The 17727-nt window shown below is 42.0% G+C and overlaps 1 protein-coding gene across 1 annotated transcript in view; it reads left to right on the top strand.

The window, feature by feature from the left end:
• Positions 1–17727, top strand: part of PCDH15 (protocadherin related 15) — a 2320333-nt gene that overhangs the window by 1211832 nt on the left and 1090774 nt on the right. Inside the window, exon 14 of the mRNA XM_069753541.1 lies at positions 1572–1721. Within this exon, the coding sequence (XP_069609642.1) occupies positions 1572–1721 (150 nt within the window). The remainder of the gene's footprint in view (positions 1–1571; positions 1722–17727) is intronic.

The following is a 17727-nucleotide window of genomic DNA, read 5'->3' as shown; positions in this document are numbered from 1 at the left end:
TAGAGCAACTGCAAGAAACAGCAGCACAATGCTGACAGCGGCATTTAAGTCATGCTTCTGTCCATTGGTCCAGAAACACACCCACTGGTGACCCTGTCACGTGATTGTGGTCACCGGTTCATTGTCATGACAACCATAGGTCTCCTGGAGACCTCTATGGTTGTCACTGCTGGCTTGCTGTGAGCGCCGCCCGGTGGTCGGTGCTCATAGCAAGTGAGTAATTCTACTACATAGAGGCAATCTGATCAGATCGCCTCTATGTAGCAGAGCTGATCGGGTTGTGGCAGCTTCTAGTCTCCAATTGAGACTATTGAAGCATGCCAAAAGTTAAGAAAACATGTTTTTAAAAATATTAAAAAAATAAAAACAATACAAAAGTTCAAATCACCCCCATTTCGCCCCATTCAAAATAAAACAATAAAAAAATCAAACATATGCATATCTGTTATCGCCACGTTCAGAATCGCCTGATCTATCAATAAAAAAGGAATAACCTGATCGCTAAATGGCGTAGCGAGAAAAAAAGTCAAAACGCCAGAATTACGTTTTTTGGTCACTGTGACATTGCATTAAAATGTAGTAACGAGCAATCAAAAGAATGTATCTGCACCAAAATTGTATCATTAAAAATGTCAGCTTGCCACGCAAGAAATAAGCCCTCACCCAACCAGAGATCCGGAAAAATGGAGACGCTACAGATATCGGAAAATGGCGCATTTTTTTTAACAAACTTTGGATTTTTTTTTTCACCACTTAGATGAAAAGGAACCTAGATATGTTTGGTGTATATGAAATTGTAATGACCTGAAGAATCATAATGGCAGGTCAGTTTTAGCATTTAGTGAACCTAGTAAAAAAGCCAAACAAGAAACAAGCGTGGGATTGCACTTTTTTGCAATTTCACCGCACTTGGAATTTTTTTCTTGATTTCTAGTGCACAACATGGTAAAATCAATGAAGTCGTTCAAAATTACAACTCATCCCACAAAAAACAACTCTTCACATGGTGATTTTGACCAAATATATAAAAGTTATGGCTCTGAGAAGAAGGGGAGTAAAAAAATGAATATGCAAAACCAAAAATACCTCTGGTTGTTAAGGTGTTGTTAAGATAAACCTTTGTGAGTCACAACAAAGGGAACTGCTCTGTTGGATTCTGCCTGTCTACGTAACACAAGGATAGACATTTGTTTTTCTTAAAAAAGTGGCCTGTTTAAAAAATGCTTTACTTTTATGTGTTTGAAGTGTAAAACTTGGATGCATCAATAGTTCTGTTTAAATCATAAATTTATACCAAATATATTCTGTATTCAGTCTGGCCTGCATGAAGTCCTGGATAACTCATTTTAAGGACTTATCAACAATAAAGATAAAAAGGCTAAATTATACAAAAGGTTATGTGGTTTATTCATTCATGACATGGATTAATATCATTTTTTGTTATGATAGTAGTTAATACATATGTATGATTCAACTATTGTAAATGACAAAAGTATTTCAATTATGATTATCCTATCATATAACCATACATATTTTTAAATGTAGTAATATTTTAACTATTTTTTTAACAGCTAGTGGCTTCAGATGGCACCCAAGAAAGTTATCCCGTCAATGTTAACATCATAGTTATTGATGCGAATGACAACACGCCAACTTTTTCCAACATTTCCTATAATATCAAGATCTATACAGACATGACACCTGGGGAGAGCATTATAAAAGTAAGTTTCCAATTAACATGTTAAACAATATATTGTAATAGTATGAATATGTAAAAAAAAATGTTTGCAAGCAGCATAATACAAAGAATAGCAGGTTTACCCAGAATCCTTTGCAGTAGGCGGAGCTATGCAAATCATCTCTTTCCACCCCTGTCTAATCCACAGCGCTTGGAACCGCCAAGCGTGCAAAACGCTGCGGATTAGTTTCTAAATTTACACAGCCAACCAATTCCTACCTGTGGACACGTGTTTCAGGCTTTAGGCCCTCATCAGCACAGGGCTGGAATTGGTTGGCTGTATGGAGTGGGGCTTGGTGAGCAAGCGATACATATATGGTAGCCACATTAGGGAGAGACCCAAGTTGGGCTAAATGTAGCGGGACGAAAGAGACCGAAAAGCCCTCTACTTAAAGGAAATACATAGTGGATGCTTTCCTGAAATGGAAAGTACTTGCAAGCAGCATAATACAAAGAATAGCAGGTTTACCCAGAATCCTTTGCAGTAGGCGGAGCTATGCAAATCATCTCTTTCCACCTCTGTCTAATCCACAGCGCTTGGAACCGCCAAGGTGGCTAGCATATATGTATCGCTTGCTCACCGAGCCCCACTCCATACAGCCAACCAATTCCAGCCCTGTGCTGATGAGGGCCTAAAGCCCGAAACATGTGTCCACAGGTAGGAATTGGTTGGCTGTGTAAATTTAGAAACTAATCCGCAGCATTGCACGCTTGGCGGTTCCAAGCGCTGTGGATTAGACAGGGGTGGAAAGAGATGATTTGCATAGCTCCGCCTACTGCAAAGGATTCTGGGTAAACCTGCTATTCTTTGTATTATGCTGCTTGCAAGTACTTTCCATTTCAGGAAAGCATCCACTATGTATTTCCTTTAAGTAGAGGGCTTTTCGGTCTCTTTCGTCCCGCTACATTTAGCCCAAATTGGGTCTCTCCCTAAGGTGGCTAGCATATATGTAAAAAAAATGTTTACACTGTTCTGTACAGTGTAATGGTTTTTATTTCTTGGAAACAAAATTGTTCTTAACCGCTTCCTGAGTGCCCACTGTAGATAAACATCGATGCTTGCTGGGCTTTGTGCAGCATCAACATTTCTCTATGGTCAGCAGTCGCGCAGTGCTGAGGACCCTCAGGACCCTCAGGTGCAAATTGGTAGCTCTGACAGATGACATCATCGTGATCAGGTTCTAATGATGTTAACTAGTGATGAGCGAGTATACTCGTTGCTCGGGTGATCTCCGAGTATTTGTTAGTGCTTGGAGATGTAGTTTTCGTCACCTCAGCTGCATGATATACAGCTGATAGACAACTTGATTACATGTGGGGATTTCCTAGCAACCAGGCAACCCCCGCATGTACTCAGGTAGGCTATCAGCCGTAAAACAAAAACTAAATCTCCGCGCAGTTACAAATACTCAGAGACTACCAGAGTGTGCTCGGGAAAACCCGAGCAACGAGTACACTCGCTCATCACTAATATTAACCCTTTGCTATCATCTAGATGCCGTGATCACGGCATTTAGGAGATACCAGAGAGAGAGCACTGCTTAACCCAGCTCTCCAACACCCTCGTGATGAGATGTGATCACATCTTTGGGGATCTGAGCATTACCCTGCCAGTCGGAGGTCACATGATGACCTTCAGTTTTGCCAGCCTGCAGCTGAGTCTAACAGGTGATATGACAGTGTAAAACTGACAGATCTCATGCATTACAATGAATGTGTATTACAATGCATGAGACCAGTGAGTGATCAGAGAAATAAAAATGGAAGTCCCATACAGGGACTTAAGAAAAAATATTAAGCCAATAAATACTTATATATATCCAGAAAAAAAGATAAGAAAGCAGATGCACTCACCAGATGCAGTTACAAAGCGTCCTTTATTTCAGTGCCAGCCGGCACATAATTCACGGCACGGGGGAGAGGGAAGTGGACAGGGAGAGTGCGACAGGTAAGACGACGGCCGTTTCGCGCTGCCTGAGAGCCCGTAGAAGCGCTCTCAGGCAGCGCGAAACGGCCGTCGTCTTACCTGTCGCACTCTCCCTGTCCACTTCCCTCTCCCCCGTGCCGTGAATTATGTGCCGGCTGGCACTGAAATAAAGGACGCTTTGTAACTGCATCTGGTGAGTGCATCTGCTTTCTTATCTTTTTTTCTGGATTGTCATGGACTATTTTTCTGCAGATTGCACCTCCTGGTTCATTTCTTAGACTGCTACACACCTCGTTGGTTTGTCACCGGTTTTCTCTATTTTTTGGAGCTGTGCCGCTCTCTCTTTCTCTTTTTGGTCGTTATACTTATATATATGTAAATACAAAAAGTACACATAATTGGTATCACTGCATCTGGAAAGACCCGACCTATAAAACTGTCATATTAGTTAACCTCCTCAGTGCACACCATAAAGAAAAAATGTGGAGCAAAAAACTTTGCTTTTTCATCAAACTGCTGAGCAAAAAGTGGAATAAAGTGCAATCAAACAGTCAAATGGAGAAAATATAGTACCAATGAAAATGTCATCTTTTCCCACAAAAAAACAAACCACCACACAGCTCAATCAGTGGAAAAATAAAAAAAGTTATAGCTCTCAGAATAAAGCGATGCAAAAACAATTCTTTTTTATATAAAATAGTTTTTATTGAGTAAATGTAAAATAACATAAAAAAAGATTTAAATGTGGTATAGCTGTAAATGCAGTGAGTGACTGGAAGAATAAAGTTGCCTTATCAATTTTACCAGTCACAGAATGACAATGAAAAAAGTACCAAAAAAAGTTCCTGAATTGTTGGTTTTCCTTCATTCTGCCTCCCAAAAATCTGAATAGAAAGCAATCAAAAAATTTAATGTGCCCAAAAATGGTACAAATAAAAATGTCAACTAGTCCTGCAAAAATCAAGCCCTCACATGACTCTGTCTGCCGAAATATGGAAAAACTATAGCTATCTAAGTATGGTGATGAAAAAAGTTGTGTTTGTAAAAAAATCTTATATAAATCTGGTATTGCTGTAATTGCACTGACCCGAAGAATTAAGTCACCTAATCACTCATACCACATGAGGACCGAAAATAAAAAAATAAAACCATTTCTTCACCTAATGGTTATTTGTTCATTCTGCCTCCCAAATATTGCAGTAAGGCTTAGTTCACATTTATCCTACGCACTACGCTGAGTGCTTACACCGGGGTTTAGATATAAATCTCTTAAATACGTGATTCAGATGGAACCCCCGGAGGAATATTCCTAAAAATGAGGCAGACGGAGGCACTGCAGACGCCTTCTGATCTGTGATTTGGCAGTATCCATTTTATTAGGCGTGCATAAAAGCACGGTCCACCAAAATTTTGTGCAACTCTGAAAAGAAGAACAACATTGAACGGAGGCCAGAGTTCAGAGTTACTCTGCTGCCTCATTATAGTGAATGGATTCCTTGAGTGTTTCATCTGAATCACATCACTCAGAGATTTAGATGGAAACCCCAAAATAAGTGCTCAGCATAGAGCGCAGGATAAATGAGATCCAAAATGCTATGTAAAAAGTTCCCAATAAAAGCTTCAATTCAAACCACAAAAAAGCAAGTCCCCACTCAGGTCCATAATTTGTTTAAGGAAATTGTGAGGCAGTGACAGGTATTATATGTGAGGGGTGATATGTATCACCCAGGATGAGCACAGAAGTGTATTGAGGCTGCCAGAATCACAGGCATAGCTGGGATTGCAGTGTAAAATAAAAGTAAGTTTGGTCTTGGCCAAGCTATTTGCCCAAGGCACATTTAACAAAACTTGGCATGGGCTTTTATTTTTGGAGTGATCTATAGGATGGAAGTGGGTCAGTTTGCTCCCTCCAGGCCGAGTTTTACAAGTGGCCCATGGCGACAGATTCCATTTAAAGACCCTACAGCAAAGAGTTGGGCGTGTCAGTCTTCATTTGCAAACTGCAGAACAGGTGGCTCTTCAAGTCTCAGCCTGTGTGAAGTAACACAGAGCCAAGCAAAGCCAAAGGGCCTGGCACCCCTCATGACACGGTGGTGCAGTCGCCCATGGCAACTGGTCTCGGATACGGACTGTCTTGATTCCTGGCTGTCATGTGATCCAGAGGGTACTATTTGTTTTCCATTTGTGAGTACATTGGACATTAAAGAGGCTTTTTTTTACTTTACTATGGTCACTGCCTATCTGTCACATTGTACCAACCCCGCTGCGCTACAAAATATAGGCGCTTTTACATTACTGGTAGTACAAAGTCTCTGAAAAAGCGCTATAGCTCCGCTCCCCCAAAATAGAAATCTATCTCTGTGCTCTCAAATCCAAATGCCCCCCCTACCTTCTGAGCCCCGTATTGTGTCTACACAACTTTTGGCATTTCTGTAGCTATGAGAGCCTGCCTAATTTATGGGTGCATGTCTCCAGAAGCATGAGCTAGGCATAATGTACTGGTCACTGCAGTGGCAGTTTGCATTTTTCACTGCTGCTTGTTTCTGGAAATCACTTATGGAGACAAAATTGTCACTACATCTATAGATAAAATCCAAAATGGGGTTCTTGAGGGGGATTCTGCTCTTCTGGCATTTAGGGGCTCTGTATATGGAATCCTCAAACTATTCTACAATAATTTGTTCTCAAACAGCACTCCTTCCTTCCCAAGTCTAAGCATTACTGTACAGCCAGATATTGTAACTAAAATAAAATTATGGTTCAAAAATTGTGCTGATGTTAAGTAGACATGTGGTAAATGTTATTTATTATTTTGTGCGACATAGCTCGCTGGTTTAAGGGCATTAAAATTAAAGGTTTTCAAAATGTTCACCAAATTTCTAATATTTTTAGAAATAAACTCAAGTTATTTCAAACAAATTTTACCACTATCATGAAATACAATATGTTGCGAATAAACAATCTCAGAATCATTGTGAGAGCTACAGAAAGACATGGAATCAGCAGATACAATTGTTTCAAAGAAAACAAAAAACTATAAGTAATGTACTCAACCTTCATGATCTGTATGCAAAAACCTATTCAAGCATGTTTAAAGTTTGCTCAACAACATTTTGACAAGTCTGTGAAATACTGGGAGAATATAGTCTGGTCAGTAGTGATGGGCGAGCACTAAAATGCTCGGGTGCTCATTGCTCAGGTCAAGCAAATTGGAATACTCGGGTACTCGGCCAGAACAACGAGCCCAATGTACGTCTATGGGAGACCTGAGTATTTTTACCGTGATCCCCCCGGGGGGTCCTTTTAAGGTCTACAAATGTCTGAAAATGATTGAAATACTGCTCAAGTGACACAGGGACATCATGGGGATCGCCCCTGGAAGCATTCCTGACTCCTAGTAAGCAGCTTTAATCATTTTTTTCCAAGATTCTTGCCATTTTTCAAGATGCCACAAAAAACATATGAAAACGAAACCAAAGTGGGTTTTGCTTGGAAATATGTCAAGGTACATCCTTTGCAGGTTAATGACTTGCCTGTAAGGCCAAATATTTAACCCCAGACTGAAAATTTCCTCTCTCACTTAGGCTTAGTTCAGACGCAGCGTTTTAAAGCGTTGTTCAACTTTAACCCCTTAGTGACAGAGCCAATTTGGTACTTCATGACTGAGCCAATTTTTACAATTCTGACCACTGTCAATTTATGAGGTTATAACTCTGGAATGCTTTAACAGATCCCACTGATTCAGAGAATGTTTTTTCGTGACATATTGTACTTCAGGATAGTGGTAACATTTCTTCGATATTACTTTCGATTATTTATGAAAAAAACGGAAATATGGCGAAAATTTTTAAAACTTTGCAATTTTCAAACTTTGTATTTTTATGCCAGTAAATCAGAGAGATATGTCACACAAAATAGTTAATAAATAACATTTCCCACATGTCTACTTTACATCAGCACAATTTTGGAAACAATTTTTTTTTATTAGGGAGTTATAAGAGTTAAAAGTTGACCAGCAATTTCTCATTTTTACAACATTATTTTTTTAGGGACCACATCACATTTTAAGTCATTTTCAGGGGTCTATATGATAGAAAATGATCAAGTGTGACACCATTCTAAAAACTGCACCCCTCAAGGTGCTAAAAACCATGTTCAAGAAGTTTATTAACCCTTTACGTGCTTCACAGGAACTGAAACAATGTGGAAGGAAAAAATGAACATTTAACTTTTTTTTGCAAACATTTTACTTCAGAACCATTTTTTTTATTTTCACAAGTGTAAAAGCAGAAATTTAACCATAAATTTTGTTGTGCAATTTCTTCTGAATATGATGATACCCCATATGTGGGGGTAAACCAATGTTTGGGCGCACCGCAGAGCTTGGAATTGAAGGAGCGCTGTTTGACTTTTTCAATGCAGAATTGGCTGGAATTGAGATTGGATGCCATGTCACGTTTAGAGAGCCCCTGATGTCCCTAAAGAGTGGAAACCCCCCACAAGTGACATGATTTTGGAAACTAGACCCCTTAAGGAACTTATCTAGATGTGTGGTGAGCACTTTGAACCCCCAAGTGTTTCACAGAAGTTTATAACGTAGAGCCGTGAAAATAAAAAAAATCGCATTTGTTTACACTAAAATGATCTTTTTGCCCACAAATTCTGATTTTCATAAGGGTAACAGGAGAAATCAGACCACAAAAGTTGTTGTGCAATTTCTCCTGAGTATGTCAATACCCCATATGTGGGGGAAACCACTGTTTGGGCGCACCGCAGAGCTTGGAAGAGAAGGAGTGCCGTTTTACTTTTTCAATGTAGAATTGGCTGGAATTGAGATCGGACACCATGTCGCGCTTGGGGAGCCCCTGATGTGCCTAAACAGTAGAATACCGCCACAAGTGACCCCATTTTGGAAACTACACCCCCCATGGAACTTATCTAGATGTGTGGTGAGAACTTTGAATGCCCAAGTGCTTCACAGAAGTTTAGAATGCAGAGTCGTGAAAATAAAAAAATAAAAATTTTACACAAAAAAGATTTTTTAGCACCTAAGTTTTTATTTTCACAAGGGTAACAAGAGAAATTAGACAGCAAATGTTGTTTTCCAATTTGTCCTGAGTATGCTGGTACCCCATATGTGGGGGTAAACCACTGTTTGGGCGCACGGCAAAGCTCAAAGGGAGAGAGTACCATTTGTCTTTTTGAGCGCAACATTGGCTGTCGTGTTTGGAGACCCCCTGATGTACCTAAACAGTGGAAACACCCCAATTTCAAATCCAACCCTAACCCCAACACACCCCTAACCCTAATCCCAACCCGATCCATAATCCTAATCACAACCCTAACGATAATCACAACCCTAACCCCAAAACAACCTTAATCTCAACCCTAGCCAAAACCCTAATCAAAACCCTAAATCCAACACACCCCTAATCCTAATCTCAACGCTAACCTCAAACCTAACCCTAATTCCAATACACCCCTAACCCTAATCCCAACCCTAACCTTAACCCTAATCCCAAACCTAACCCTAATCCCAAACGTAACCCTAATGCAAATCCTAACCCTAATACCAACCCCAATCCAAACCTTAACCCTAATCCCAACTCTAACCCTAACTTTAGCTGCAACCCTAGCCCTAACTTTAGCCCCAACCCTAGCCCTAACTTTAGCCCCAACCCTAACCCTAGCCCTAACCCCAACTTTAGCCCCTAACCCTAGCCCTAACCTTAACTTTAGCCCCAACCCTAACCCTAGCCCCAACCCTAACTTTAGCCCTAACCCTAACCTTAAATTTAGCCCCAACCCTAACTCTAACCCTAAATTTAGCCCCAACCCTAACCCTAGCCCTAACTTTAGCCCCAACCCTAACCCTAGCCCTAAGGCTACTTTCACACTTGCATCGTGTGGCATCCGTTGCAATCTGTCGTTTTGGACAAAAAACGGATCCTGCAAATATGCCCGCAGGATGCCTTTTTTGCCCATAGACTTGTATTGCCGACGGATGGCCACATGTCGCATCCGTCGTGCACTGGCTCCGTTGTGTTTTGGCGGCACGTCGTCACATAAAAATGTTCAATGTAACCTTTTTTTGTACGTCGCCTCCGCCATTTCCGACTGCACATGCGTGGCCATAACTCTGCCCCATCCTCCCCAGGACATAGACTGGGCAGCGGATGCATTGAAAAACTGCATCCGCTGCCCACGTTGTGCACAATTTTCACAACGTGCATCGGTACGTCGGGCCGACGCATTGCGACGGCCCCATACCAACGCAAGTGTGAAAGAAGCATAACCCTAGCCCTAACCCTAACCCTAGCCCTAAATTTAGCCCCAACCCTAACCCTTACCCTAATTTTAGCCACAACTCCTCTAGCTGCCGGCCAGCAGATCATGGCGGGCGCACTGCGCATGCGCCCGTCATTTTCTTTCCCGATAAAGAAGCCGGCGGACAGGAGGGGACACAGGAGAATCCAGGGACACCGGTAAGTATAACAGGGTCCCCGAATCCCCCTATTTCTCTGTCCTCTGATGTGCGATCACATCAGAGGACAGAGAATGACAGATAGCTTTTTTTTGTGACCCCCGGTAAACAGTTAATTACTGGCGATCGCAAAACAGGGGTCGGTAAAAAAAGACCTCGGTCATGTTCTTTGGGGTCTCGGCTACCCCTGGCAGCCGAGACCCCAAAGATTTTTCAGGTGCCGGCTGGCGGGCGCACTGTGCATGCGCCCACCATGTTTTTGCCAAAAAAGATGGCGGCACCCATCGGGAGCCACGAGGAGCACCGGGGGAGACAGATGAGTATCGGGGCACTATCGGGACCTCATTTCTCTGTCCTCTGATGTGCGATCACATCGAAGGGCAGAGAAATTAAATGTTGGTTTTACACACAACCAGCAAGGCGAGCCCTGCATCATAGTCAGTCATATGCACCAAATTACGCCTTGGAACCCACATACTGGATGGATGCCCATGAAAATCCACTTGTATTTTTTAATGGTATGATGGTTCTCTCTTTGCAGAATTATTTACTGGAGAATTTGGCAATTGTGTTTGCCATGTTTTTAACACTAAGGTTCAGATACGGCTTTAAAAAAGGCTAATCCTTGCAATACATAGCAATTTCATTGCAAACTACAAAATTCAAGGAATATTAAGATTCAATAGTGTGAGTGCGTACATTTTTGTATATGGTAACAATAACATACAAACTTTAATATGTACATATAAGGATTACATAAATATACTGATTACGTGTATATGAAGATTAACTTCATACAGTCCACTTAGATCATCACCAAGAGGCTTTTAAATATCATCAGTCTGGAATATCTGAGAAGCAACACCAAGACAGAGAACCCCTGGGAGATTACCTACACTGCATCTCCAATTATGCAGGTATCAGCACACTGTACATGTACAGGTACCCCAGTTTTGGCACCTGTCTAAGTCATGTTTCTCTGGTCTTATATAGTGATTTACACTATGTAGTAACTTTAGTTTCACCCAGACCTTCAAGTGGCCACTTTTCAAAGTTGGATGAAACTGAGATATCATGGACTCATCAGACGACGGGCCATAAACCCATAGAAAATAAAAGCCACAAGGATTTAGATCAAACCACCACAAGCAGAGTTTCAGTAAATTTTTTTTTTTTACAATGACAAACAGCAAACATATAGAGGCCTAGAACTGTTTGTGAAGTGAATAAACAAACATTTATCAAAACTGTGTCACTATGAGCATTGTCTGTCACATCTGTAAATGTTTTACAAGACATGCAGCTATGTGATTGAATGCATTTGGTGTACAGTATTTCAATCTTGTTTACAAATCGCCATTTGTATATTCACCATTTGTACATGTGAGGCAGCCAAAGTTATGGCTCTCAAAAAGAAAAACTAATATAGTGGACAAAACTATATTTTTAATGAACTACTGAGCCAAACTAACAGCATTGCTTTATCAAATTTACATGAAGTGTATTGTGTCCAATTTGAGCAACCAGGCAACACAAAAAGGAGCTTTTCAAGTGAGCTCTTTAAGGTACACAAATGTGAAGTGTTTGCCATCAAGGATGTGGTTTCACAAATGGTGGGTACCTTTTTTAAAAATATACTAGTGCTATCACAGCCCCCCTTGCCCAAACTTCACTGGCCTATAACAGTACAATGCATATTCACCCAGGTCATGTCATCAGAGATAAGGAAGAGACATTGCAGGAGACAGAGTTAAGAATTAGGGCCAATGTAGTGGTGTGGGTCTCTGAGACCTGTAATGCAGTGCATGATGTGCCAAACAATTCCTCAATGGTGGTACCTTTTTAAGAAATACACTAGTGCCATTGCGCCCCTAGCCCAAACTTCAACGGCCTATAACAGTACTGAGCACGTTCACCCTAGCGATCTAGTGGCAGGTACATTTTAGATTGCAGGAGACTGAGTTAAGAAGTCGACCCAATGGAAGGTCATACCCAATTCCCCAATGTGGGATCCTTTTTTAAAAAATGAAAGAGTGCCATCACAGCCCCCTTGGATAAAATGCACTCTGGTGATCTATTGGCAGGTACAGGACAGATTGCAGGTGACCGAATTAAGAAGTAGGTCCAGTGTAATGTCATGCCCAATTCCCCAATGTGTTGTCCTTTTTGGACTTAAAAAAATAGTGCCATCACAGCCTCCTTGCCCAAAATTCGCTGGACTATAACATTACAGAGCACGTTCACCCTGGTGATCTACTGGCAGGTACAGGACAGATTGCAGGAGACCGAGTTAAGAAAGCAAATCTGTGGCCTTTCAAGTTTTTTTGCTGCAAAATAGTGCTGTATATAATTTGAGTATCAGACAGCCAAGAAATATGTACACTGGCCTCCAATTACCAAACTTGCAGCACACAGATATATGAGGCCTTTTTCGGTGAATTTAAAACACCAAAAAAAAAAGGGGGCACAAGGGTAGCACATACAACTACGCTATGTATGCCTGACAAACTATAACTTTTCAACAGGCCTCAGTTTGACAGAACAGACTGTGTATTTTTTTGGGGGGGAGGAATTTTTGAAAAAAAAAATAGGTACTGTATATAGACAGTAAATAAGCTGCAGCAGCAGGCAGCTATGGAGATTTGGGAAGGATCCAGTGGGACCAATGGACGCACATACAGTGCCTGCATGCCTTGCACTGATGTGGATATGCTGTGCCCTGCCTACCTAGCACTGCGGTATCGGGACCCACGAATTAGCCCTTAAAAGGACTTTTGGTTTCTGAGGAGTTGTGGATGTAAGAGTTGCAGACCTACACTCTAAAACCACGATTCTGACCCTATCTTGGCAGCAGCTCTCCCTACTCTAGCTCAAACAGGAACAGAATACGGCGAGCAGGGCGGCGCCAGGTCTCGGGATGATGCTGTCATCCCGAGCCAATCACTGCATGACCACAACAAAGATGGGTGCGGCATTTCATGGCCTGGCAGACAATCACTGCACCATGATTGGGTCTTTAAAGTCCGCCAAAACTGCTGGGTGGAGTCTGCAGTTACCGCTGAATAATACCAGAAATGCTCTCTGCTCGCCGAGTACGCCGAGCGTAGTGATACTCGGGCGAGTAACGAGTAGTGTCGAGAACGTTCGCTCATCACTACTGGTCAGATGAGACAAAAATTGAAATCTTTGGATGCCATAATACACACGATGTTGTAGACCAAAGTGCAATGTATATTACCCCCAAAACAGCATAGCAACAGTGAAGTTTGGTGGTGGGAATATCATGGTGTGGGGCTGTTTTCAGCATATGACACTGGCGAACTTTATATAATTAAAGGAAAGTTGAATGGGCAAATGTACTGAAATAACCTTGAAAAAAATATGCTGCCATCTACTAGGATGATGAAGCGAGTGAAGACATTCTCATTTACACATAAATTAATTATTGACATATATTGTTTAATTATTTGTCTGTGTGGATTCCATGTGTTGTTACCGACATCTGGTGAAAATGCCAAGTCATTAGCACCTTTAGAAATATATTTATTTGGAAAATTGGTGATATGTTCTATAGTTATTTCATCCACCATGTATAGATTCTGGTTAGAGAAGTTGCACCCAGGCTTACATTCCCTTTGCAGTCGCTGGCTACTATTTTATGCTGGTTGTCTCAGTAATTCATCCCCCATGTAATAAGCATAACTGTTGCTGGAGGTCTGGAAGGTAAGGCAATACATCATCTGTGACAGTTTGAGGTGCTGTAATGCTTTTGTTGCTGTGACCACTGCTAGATATAAGACTAAGTCAGAATGCATAAATATAGTGATATGCAAACTGTCTCTTCAGTGAGGAAGAGGACTTTCATTCTACAGTAGTGCCTCCTTCCAATTTACCCCGGTACCCTGTGTCTGCAAACTGAGATTATAGTTTGGCTTTTATCCAAAGTCTTATGGCAAGACTCATTAAAGGGTCGACATTGATTTTTAGGATTGCTACTACCAATAAGTGGTACTAGAATTCAAGTCACCTGTTAGGTGTCGAGTTCCCGCCACTGTACAGGGGGAATCTCAAATCATGTCCTTTGTGGTCTCCCATTCTTCCCCAGCCGCAGAGAAGCCTGCTCAGCAGAGACGTTGATCTAAGCATCTTGCTCAGGCTGATGCTGAGTGCCTGGCTACTGCTGCCATCCCAGACTCAGCTATTGTAACTAGCATTAATCAGTGGCGAGTGGACACTCCAGGGACTAAGTCCTGCTTTTTGTCAACTGAGCATGCCCATGGGACGACCTCTTAATGGAGGTCAGGGGTCACATGCTCAGGTCCTTAAGCAGCCCTGATTGGACAACTGTAATAAAAAACAGCAAGGGGGCCCTCCTAGGATTACACCTGATGCTTAAGAGGAACGTACAATAAATTGGAGATCCACTCACCTGTCCAGGTTGTGCAACCCTGCACAACCACGGGAGACGCCTGCGGTGAGTAGAGAGCCGGCCGTCAAGCTATGGGGCGTGGAATCCAAGCTGACGTGACTAGACCACATGACCACAGGTCCTGCGGATCTCCAAATGGTAATGCCTATGCTGCTCCATCCGCAGCTCACAACGGAGTGTAGGTAAATGAAGGAATGAATGTGCGGACAGGCGGAGACAGGCATATGGATAGGGACAGAAGGTTAAAAAATGTACAAACCTTTATTAAAATGCTGAACACACAACGCTTTTCAGCAGCTGAATGCCGCCTTCATCAGGTAATGGGAGAACATTACAAGCAGATAGCTTATGTATAACAAATAAACAGGAAGTGATCTGGAAACCATTAACCCCTCCATAGCCTAACCATCAAAAACATGATTGAAAAGGGAAATAATGGTAATCTCCTCATTAAAGGGAAAACAATAATGAAAATAAAAAATAAAAAGATCCCCCTAGGGATTTTTGAATGTTCCAATAGAAAATGTTTAGAAACTAGGTGAAGAAGGTAACCTGTCCTAATGTTGTGTCTATGTTTATTAAGTCTGGCCTGCATTGTCTGTATCGTGCAGCCTACGTATTGCAGGCGTACATTCCATTAAGTACACAACATAGGACAAATGACATGAGACATTACATTTAATTTGAAAAGTTTCTCCCATAGTGCGAGATAAAAAAGTTCTGCCCCATTGACAATAATAGGGCAGCATAGAAATTTAGGAGCATTACACTGAAAATAACCTAGCTTGCATTTAAGATTACCTCCTTTTTCCTCAGAGGCTTGCAATATGCTACTAGGAGCTACTAAATTTCTAAGGCTTAGCTCACACTTTGCGGATTCCACTGCGGATTTTTCCGCAGCAGAATTCCAAAATCCGCGGATTTATCGCGGTTTTTACTGCGGTTTCTTCTGCGGATTTTCATCTCCAGTTTCCTATTGGAGCAGGTGAAAATCCGCAGAAAAGAAGTGACATGCTGCGGAATGTAATCCGCTGCGTTTCCGCGCGTTTTTTTCCACAGCATGTGCACAGTGTTTTTTGTTTCCCATAGGTTTACATTGTACTGTAAACTCATGGGAAACTGCTGCAGATCCGCAGCGGTCAAATCCGCTGCGGATCCGCAGCAAAATCCGCAAAGTGTGAACATAGCCTAAGATTTCGGCTACGCCTATAAATAATCCTTAGCTTAGTGGGTAAGTTTTTTGACAAAACTAGGTCATTTCTCAGGATGAACCAATATTTATTCAACATCCTTTGGAGCATCTGACGTGACTGAGACTAGAATGGATTTTTTCGATAAGATCTGCTTGGGTCAATGCCCTAGTTCTATTAAAGGCATCATTGAGCAACCTTCTGGGATATCCTTTAGCCACAAATCTTTTCAGAACTTTTGATTCTAGGAGAAAATAATGATCATTGCTACAATTCTTACCAAAAAAGAAGCAGAGCCGCACAGCTGTAAAATCCGGAGTTAGCTGCAGCCTATACGGGGTGAAGTTAGGAACCTGGCAGCATCACAGTTGTGTTCGCATTAGAAAAAACAAAATGAAAACAAGCACTGGAACACAGAAAAAATGCGGCAGCACTCACCAGTCCTGGAGTGATCTGAGTCCTTTATTGAGACAGCGTTAAAATAACATCTTCATGGCTCAGGGGTGTGCAGATGAAAAGGAGGTGTGCAGGGGATAACAATGGCTGTTTTGCGCTAACGGCAGCGCTTCCACGGGTCAATAGTGCTGGGAAGTGACGCTAACAGAAATAGGTGAGTCAGGGCAAAAAACCCCTCCCACACCCCCAATCCCAAACACCTGAAGCCAAAGTACAACATATGCATAAAAAGAAAAGCAACAATACATAATCATATTAACACATTAAAACCAAAGCTGGTGTGAAATAAATAAACGGGAATGAGTACCTACGTATTTGTTCTGTCCTGGTAACATAAAAATTAATAAATTTAAGGTCGCCCAAGAGGTAGTCATACAGCGATTCTGCACACATAGGAATGCATTGATCCGCTTACTTCCCGCATGTGGCTATGCCCACCACGTGGGAAGTAAGCGGATCATGTGCGATTGGAACCCAGGGTGGAGGAGTGGAGACTCTCCTTCAGGGAACCATATAATTGTTAAAAAAAGAATTAAAATAAAAAATCATGATATTCTCACCTTCTGGCGTCCCAGGCAGTCTTCCCGCGCCTCACGATGCTTCCGTTCCCAATAATGCATTGCAAAAATGACCTGTGATGACGTAGCAGTCTCGCGAGACCGCTACATCATCTGGGGTCATTGCTGCAATGCATTATTTGGACCGGAGCATCGTGAGGAGCGGGAAGACTGCAGGGGACGCCGGAAGGTGAGAATATCATGATTTTTTATTTTTTTTATTATTTTTAACATTCTATCTTTTTACTATTGCTGCTGCATAAGCAGCATCAATAGTAAAAAGTTGGTCACACTTGTAAAATACTATGTTTCACAAGTGTGAAGACAGATCGCTTGGAAAACGCTAGCATTGTGCTAGCTAAAAACGCTTGCAAAACGCTAGTGTTTAGCGGGAATATGCATGCCAATTCCGCATGCGATATGCCCGCTGCAGAAGTTGCGGAATTGCCACGGAAATTTCCGCAGCAATTCTGCAACGTGGGCTCTTAGCCTAAAAGATTTGCATGGCCACTCGGCCATACGCTAGTATAAATCTAAATCGTGTATGTGTGGATATGTGTATGCAATCTGATGAAAGCTCCTAATTGATCCCCTTCCCTAGCATTGTTGTCTGTGTGTGGGTGATTGGAGCTAACTAGCGCCAGATTGTGCCATCCAGCTCAAGACACGACAGTACTGCATCTAAAGCAGAGTCCGTCAGAGCGGCGCCTTGCACAAATAGTGCGCTTTCCTGGCTCAGGCTTAGGGTGGTTAGTGGCATCCGCCAGAGCGGCGCTCTATGCACATAGTGTGGTAAATCTTTAGCTTAGTTTCTCACTGGCACCACAGTTGTGGCATCAATCGATAATGGGTCTAGAGGGACTCTAGCCCTGTGTCCTTGGGGCAGGGTCCTGTGACCAAAACACTAGCATTCACTTTGCGATATTGCGGCCCTGTGATGCAACAC

This window comes from Ranitomeya imitator, chromosome 2 (genome assembly GCF_032444005.1).
Source record: "Ranitomeya imitator isolate aRanImi1 chromosome 2, aRanImi1.pri, whole genome shotgun sequence".
Classification (NCBI taxonomy): Eukaryota; Metazoa; Chordata; class Amphibia; order Anura; family Dendrobatidae; genus Ranitomeya; species Ranitomeya imitator.
Note: the sequence above shows the minus strand (reverse complement) of the source record. Positions and strands in the feature narration are given on the sequence as shown.